Consider the following 7548-nt stretch of genomic DNA (forward strand, 5'->3'; position numbering starts at 1 on the left):
GCACCGTACCGGAAGCCCCAGCCCACATCGGCACGGTGGCGCTATGGCGAGGCACCTTCGCTTCATCGCTCGTACGGTGATGGTTCAAGAGGGCGACGTCGATGCGGCGTACAAGATGCTGAACAGGTGACATTCTCGCTTTAGAATGTGACCTTATTTTAATAACTTTCTAACTCAACTCGCGTTTTCCTAGACGGAGACCGTAGCTCTGCCCTTGGCTAACTAGCTAACTAGCTGCTAACTTCCGGTTCGGATCAACGCTATAGGAACTGTAATCATAATATACACATTTTCTGCTTAAGTTACTCATGTATCGCGAAATAGTTTATCATTAATATATTGGGCAGTGATTTTTTTGTAATATCTTATTAAAGGCAATCCTAATTGTGCTTGAAATTATTAGTATTTATTGTTGTTGCAATTTGGAAGACGTTCATTTGTAGGTGTATAGTATAATGCCATAACTTTTCGATGTTTTATTTTATTCTAACTCACCTCCCAAATAAAAATGATAATCGCTAACAAGTCTAAAATGTCCTTTTGAGACAGAGGTCATAGAACAAGAGAACAAAAGTTCAATGGTTCGAGTGTTTCTTTGTGAAAAACTAAAATGAAATATTAATAAAACAGAAATATAAGGTAACACAGCCCAAAAACGTTTTTTTAAGACTTATTTTAAATCGTGACTTTTTTCCTCAATTTATCTGTTTAATCTCAAAATCGTATACTTTAAAAGTAAGAGCTGCAACCAACGATTATTTTCTTATTGATTAATCTGTTGATTATTTTCTTGATTAATCGATTAGTTGTTTTGTCCATAAAATGTAAAATGCTGAAAAATGTCAATGACCGTTCCCCAAAGCCTAAGGTGACGTCCTCAAATGTCTTGTTTTATCCAGCCCAAAGGTATTCGGTTTACCGTCATGCAGGACAAAAGAAACCAGAAAATATTCACATTTAAGAAGCTGTAATCAGAGAATTTGGAAATATTCTTCTGTCTAAAAAATGACTGTTAACGATAAATCGATTATCAAAATCGTCGGCGATTAATAGTTGGAAATTAGTCGATTAATTGACGAATTGTTGCAACTCTAGCAAGCACAAATTAATAACTAGCAATATTTTGTCAGTATTATTTAAGCTTTAATTGATACATTTATCCAAGATAGAATAGCCTTGTTGGTTCTGTTGAAGTGAGTTTGATTTGACAAAGGACAGACAAAAGATTTTTGAATTGGCCCATTCAACCCTGACCCGTCCTCATGTTCATGTTCTTGATTTCTCATCATTTTCAAGGGTCCTTGCTCATGACGGGATTATCGAAGCGGTAAAGCGCAGGCGCTACTATGAGAAGCCTTGCCGAGAGAGGCAGCGGAAGAACTTTGAGAACTGTAAGCGGATTTACCATGCGGACATGGCCAGGAAGATTGCTTTTGTTTCCAAGACCCACAGACAAGACGCCTGGGTGGGCTGCTAGAGAAAAGAGAATATGAAAACTATGTATCTATGTATTGGCCAAGAGGGGACCGACCAAGTATGAACACGATGCTTGGCCACGACTTAGACAGTGGGGCCTACATACCACATGGTCACGTTTCCTCAATGTAAAAAGGATAACCCGTCTTGAGTCTTGTCGTCTTTTTTGCATAATTCTGACAGACAAGTGCAGTGCTTGTTTTACATTGAGATCTCTATTTGGTACGTTTTATTGTTATGAGCATATTACCACATCATGTGATTAAAAATGTGTTCTGTCATCACTTTTTTTCTTCTATTGCATTTCTTTTCAGCTGAAACAGATTTACCTACACCACTAACGGATGTCTAAAAGAGCGATACAAAAATGAACCACTAAGGGGGTAGAGCCAGAATCGGACGGTATGGTTCATTGGTTGTGTCTAACCTCATTTATTTCTCAGAAAGGGATACATTCTGGGTTATGTTGTCAATGTTTATTCCGCACGGTATAGTGCTGGAGCTCAGTATTTACCTCAAGGGTGCCTTTTAAATAGATATCCGATCCATCGATAAATCGATATCTAGCCTTTGGTGCATCTCTGCTTGTACTCTTGCTCTCTATCTCCATCCAGTGTTGGTTTATCATCATGTTGATAAGTGGTGGTGCTCCCGGAAAATTCTTATGGGGAGGCCAGGTCAAGCCAGTAATCATTACAATTTGATTGATTGGCGATTGTATTGAGTAATTTCTCAGAATTTAGTGATTGTAATACAATCCGATAAGCACAAAACAAGAATATCCTTTTGTGGTGTTGTGAGCATGTAGAGGACCTTCTATTTTGTAGTTTGTACAAATAAAATACCCACCTTAAATTCCTCAATTCACAGCAACATTTTCATCAGTGATTGTATCTCTATGGGGAGAGCTGAAGAGGCTAATGTGAGGGTTGAAAGAAAAATGTGTGCTCCTGCGGAGATGGGGGTCAAAGTTGACATTTCTATCTGCTTGGCCAAGGCAGGTGTGTGAGGAGTCGGTGGTTAATGTGTGACTTTACGGGAATGAGGGAATCCGTAAAATGACCTCGGTTTGAGGTTAGAAGACAGAACAGACCGGATACATTAAACCTCCACATGACGAGTCCTTGAGCGGAGCATCAACCATCGTCATCTGTTTTCCACCAGATCTACACAGTGGAATATGCTCCCTGTGAGTCACCATCAAATAAATTTTAGTGCATGTGCATGACCACCGAGCAGACCAGCCTATAGTAAGCCTTTTCTGGGAATGGACACCACCGAGAATGAGTTCCAGATGCAAACGGCAGTGTCTAGCTCCAATTTCATCCGTCCCAGAAATGTGCTGGGTATGTAGGCAAACCGCCAAAATACTGTACTTATATTTATGTAAAGCAAGCACCTTGATTTGTGGATGCGGTAAAGGGTTATTTTTCAGTCTCACATTTGAAAAGCAAAATTAGGAGCGATACATTGCAAGCTCCAAAGAGAAAATTGTTCTTTTCTTTACCTTTGTGATCTAATGCTTTGAAATTGAATAGTCTGTCAAACAAGACATACAGTATATTGGTCATTATAGGAAAATGTGCCGTTTGCCATTCTTAATGTATGATTTTCAAAGTGCTTTATATAAGTTTATATTTTGATAGTTTTGACTTTTTTGGCCTCAGTTGCTAGTGAAAGTACAAAAATCATACAGAGGGACAGGCCATTGTTACATTTTTTGCAAGAGGCTTTGCACAAAAAAAATATGAAACTCTTTAAAAACAAAAGAAAACGCCCCTGCTCCGTTGTGCTTCTTGTCCGTCCTGCAGTTTTAATACCTGGTATTCTGGCATCCGGGTGTATTGCACGAAGCTCACTCGGCTACGTGGATGGGCACTCAAGGCTTGCGTGGGCCGTTAGCGGGCGGCGGGGGGGGCCGTCGGCTTGCCTGCTGGGCGGGCTGTTCTGGCGGGTCGTCATTCTGTCGGTGCGGGACCCGCGTCCCGGCCTGTGGTCGGTGCCCGACATCCGCTGCCCGGGTTCCGCACCTGCGGGTGTGTCTCGTGCCTGCACATGGCGGTGGGTTGTATATGTGCATGGGGATGGTAGCTCAGGCGGTAGAGCTGGTGGTCTAGTGATCTAAAGGTTGCTGGTTGGATCCCAGGCTCCTCCTGCTAGCATGCTGTAGTGTCCTTGAGCAAGACACTTAACCCCTAATTGCTCCTGATGGCTGCGTCCGTCGGTGATTGAACAATTGTAAGTCGCTTTGGATAAAAGAGTCCGCTAAATGAAATGTAATGTAATGTAATGTGCGCCTCAGGGGTGCGGGGTCTCCTCCCGCTCTCTGGGGCTGGGTTATGGTCCTCGGGGCCGGGCCTGGGTGTTGCTCGCGGGCTTCCGGCTTCTCCGGGCGGGGGGGGGTCTTCTGTTGCTGCAAGAGGGGGTGATTGGGGCTTTCCTGTGGTCGGGGGGTGTCAGTATGCAGCTGCGAGACTCGGGGGGGGGGGGGGCTTCGCAGCCTTGTCTGCTGCTCGGAGGCACCACCATATAATACCGACTTTATACACCAGAAGCAATTGGGATAAGTCCTGTACACTCACTGGTGGACACCACACACACACACACACACACACACTTTGAAGGCACCCCCCTGGTTACATCCCTCTCCTTTACTGCCATAACATGACAGGACGTTTGCTGTGTTTACGTTTTCCATGTACGTGTTGTCTGCTTCTATGTTTATTTGTCTCACCCGTGGTGATTCTCACTCTTGAAGCATTAATGATAATAAGTTGGTCAACATGGTCAATTAGTTCCCCAAAGAGGGAGATTAGTGGTGGTTCTATGTAACAAAAGGCGGTGCTCTTGTCGTCCTTCAGGTCGTCCACAGGACAGAGCTGTTGCAACCGTTCTTGATTCAAGAATGAATAAAGAGTTGCATTGCAGGTTGAGAAGTTGAACTCCCCGTGCAGATCAACTCTGTCGCAATGGCACAAATACCGTGTTGTTTACTCAGCGTGCTGACGGCGCATGTTAAAAATGAATTAAATAAATGAAATTACATTTGTTGTTTGTTTTTATTGTTTATTCCGATTTACAGAGCAGTTTTGTTCGGGACACACATAGACATTGAAATCTAGATGTTTTTAAAGCAAGTGTCGACAAATGAACAAAGTACTTTGTCTTGCTCTGTTTATTATGTAACAGCACGCCCAGGCATGTAAAAAAAAAAAAAAACGGCCTCATAATATAACCATCTATAGATCTCCAGAGAGAGCTCATTTCTCCCGGACAACAATGCAGGAATGAGGGGTCAGCCGGGGCCGGCCCACACCCTGGGGATGGCGTCATGTCCGAGCCGACGAGCTCGATCCCACCGTTTCCAAACTCGCCCGGCCGTTGCATAACCGCGGCGAGATCACACCTCTGCTCTCGCGAGACTTGGCCGATCGATTCGGCTGGTATTTCAAGGCCAAAGCGCGTAGTAACTGGACCAACGGAGATAAAACATAAAATAAAATGAAATAAAATGAAATTTAGAGAAAAAACACATTAATCACCACCTGAGAACTATAAGATCGTCAGAGATAGAGCTGTACCTTGTTTGTTTTTGTTGTGATTTTAAAAAAACATTATTTTCAAACATCGTTTTTTTTTTACCTCCGTTCCTACTCCGATGTTGTCAGAAATGAATCGTCATGAGAAAAAGAAGAAGACGGATACGAACGCTTGTGTTTACATGTGTATATATCTACGTGTACTTTTGTCACTTACTACAAGTCCCAGCGCCTCCTCTGTTTGGGTTTGTTTTTTTTTTGTTGTTTTTCTTTTGTTACGTAAACGAAGCCGCTGCTCCGAGGCGCTGCCGCGTGCGTTCCGCCGCTCAGCCCCCCGTGCGCGCTCCGTCCCGCCACACCACCGACACGTGCGGCCCGGGCGCCGAGCGACGTGCGCCGGCGCCCGGGCCAATCGGCGGCCCGGGCGCCGCCGATTGGCCCGGCGTGGGAGCGAGGGCCGACCAATGGGAGCGCGGGAACTCCGCACGCGTAAGGGCCGTGCAGTGGTTTCCCCCCCCCCACACACACACCGCCCCCGCCCCCGCCCCCACCCCCACGCCCCGCTCCACGTGTCTCGCCGGCTGGTGCTAGTGGTGGAGGGATGGAGCCGTTTCGTTTTACCGAGTCGGTTCGCGACGAGTCACTCGGCGAATAATAATAATAATTAAAAAAAAAAAAATAATAATAATAATAATATTAATAAAAATTTTTAAAAAAAATAAAAATAATAATAATAATAATAAAAAAGGGCCGTTCGGTTTTCCGAACGTTCGTTTGATTTGAGTTGAGTCCGCGGAGGGCGAGGCGGCGGGTGGAGTTCTCGCAGGAGTCGTCGGATTCTGTCAGACTTGTTGTTTTTGTGGTGGAACGCAATGCGTAAATCGCTCACATTCCCGTGTGGATTATGTCCCTTTCACAACTTTATTTAGTCCTCGGAATTATTATCATTATCATCATAATATACGCTACTCACAAAAAGTTAGGGATATTTGGCTTTCGGGTGAAATTTATGGAAAATGTAAAAAGTTCACGCTACAGTGATATTATATCATGAAAGTAGGACATTTAAGTAGACGCATGCAATGGTGTTTTCCTCATCGAGAACAATTGATTGAAACAAAAGCCAACAACAGTGGTGGGTACACCGCAGCAAAAAATGTCAACGTCTCAATAACTTGTCATGTGCCCTTGAGCATCAAGTACAGCTTGACAACGACGTCTCCTGCTGTTCACAAGTCGACCTATTGTCTGCTGAGGCCTGGCCCCCCACTCTTCTTGAAGGGCGGCCCTCAGGGCACTGAGGTTCTGGGGCACAGAGTTACGAGCCTCTACACGGCGACTCAGCTGGTCCCATAGGTTTTCTATGGGATTCAGGTCTGGAGAAAGTGCAGGCAGCTCCATCTGAGGTGCCCCAGTCTCCAGCAGCCGTTCCCTAATGATGCGACCTTGAGGAGCTGGAGCATTGTCGTCCATGAAGATGAACTTAGGCCTGTGTTGTTCATGCAGGGGCACAATGACTGGATTAATGATGTTATTCAGGTAGTATGGGCTTGTCACTGTACCATTCACAAAGTGTAGGGCAGTTCAGTATTGACCAGACACCCCCGCCCACACTGTAACACCACCACCACCAAAGGCTCGTCTGGTGACAACAGTGGCTGATGCATAACGCTCTCCTTGACGTCTCCAACATCCTTGGTGGCCATCATTTCTGCTCAACGTGATTCGACTTTCATCAGAGAACAGCACTGAGGCCACTGGTCCCTCGTCCAGTGTAAATGCTCCCTGGCCCGTGCAAGACGATGATGCCTGTGCCTGGTGGTGTGGTCAGGTACCCTTGCAGGTCGTCTAGCACGCAGACCACACTGAGGTAAATGGTTTTGAATGGTCTGACGTGACACTTGGGTGCCTCTCACCTCCCTTAAATGTGCCTGGAGTTGAGTGGCATTCATCATCCGGTTCCGCAGGGCACTGTTCACAATGCAGCGCTCATCAGTGTGGGATGTGACCAAAGGACGTCCACTTCTATGCCTTTCTGTGACTCTTCCAGTCTCTGTATCTCTGTTGCATCCTGCTGATGACACTCTGTGACACTCTAAGCTCAGTGGCCACTTCCCTCTGAGAACATCCTGTTTGAAGCCTCACAATGGCGAGGTACTGTTGATCAGTTGTTAGGTGTCGTCTTGGTCTCATGATGTCAAAATGTGAACAGCATGATGAAGAGGAATGTTTAAATACCAATTCTAATTGAACCAGGAAATGTATTGGTCGATTCATGGATCAAACACCTGTTGTGAATTTCGCTGTTCAGCTCCTTGTGAGAGAACAGCAAGATGTGCAAAAAGTACTGAAACATTGAACAGTTGGACATGTGCGTTCAAAAGTTTAGAGAAGGTCAAATCAAGTTCACCTGTAAAGGTTAAAGTGCATTTTGGGTTCATCCTGAAATCTCACCCGAAAGTTGAATATCCCTAACTTTTTGTGAGTAGTGTATATACTATATATTATATATATATATATATATATATATATA

The 7548-nt window shown here is 44.7% G+C and overlaps 1 protein-coding gene across 1 annotated transcript; it reads left to right on the forward strand.

Annotated features, from left to right (window-relative positions):
• Positions 1-1760, forward strand: mrps21 (mitochondrial ribosomal protein S21). Its single transcript, XM_080009012.1, has 2 exons — positions 1-126; positions 1297-1760. The coding sequence occupies exons 1-2, from the start codon at positions 44-46 to the stop codon at positions 1475-1477; spliced, it is 264 nt and encodes an 87-aa protein (XP_079865138.1). The 5' UTR covers positions 1-43; the 3' UTR covers positions 1478-1760.
• The last annotated feature ends 5788 nt before the right edge of the window (positions 1761-7548 follow it).

The sequence above is a fragment of the Zeus faber genome (genome assembly GCF_960531495.2).
Source record: "Zeus faber genome assembly, chromosome: 1".
Classification (NCBI taxonomy): domain Eukaryota; kingdom Metazoa; phylum Chordata; class Actinopteri; order Zeiformes; family Zeidae; genus Zeus; species Zeus faber.

Excerpts from the sequence above, each read along its gene's own strand:
- mrps21 (XM_080009012.1), top strand. The coding sequence starts at position 44 with ATGGCGAGGCACCTTCGCTTCATCGCTCGTACGGTGATGGTTCAAGAG. Across the intron at positions 127-1,296 it reads GCGTACAAGATGCTGAACAG|GGTCCTTGCTCATGACGGGA; the intron begins GTGACATTCTCG and ends ATCATTTTCAAG.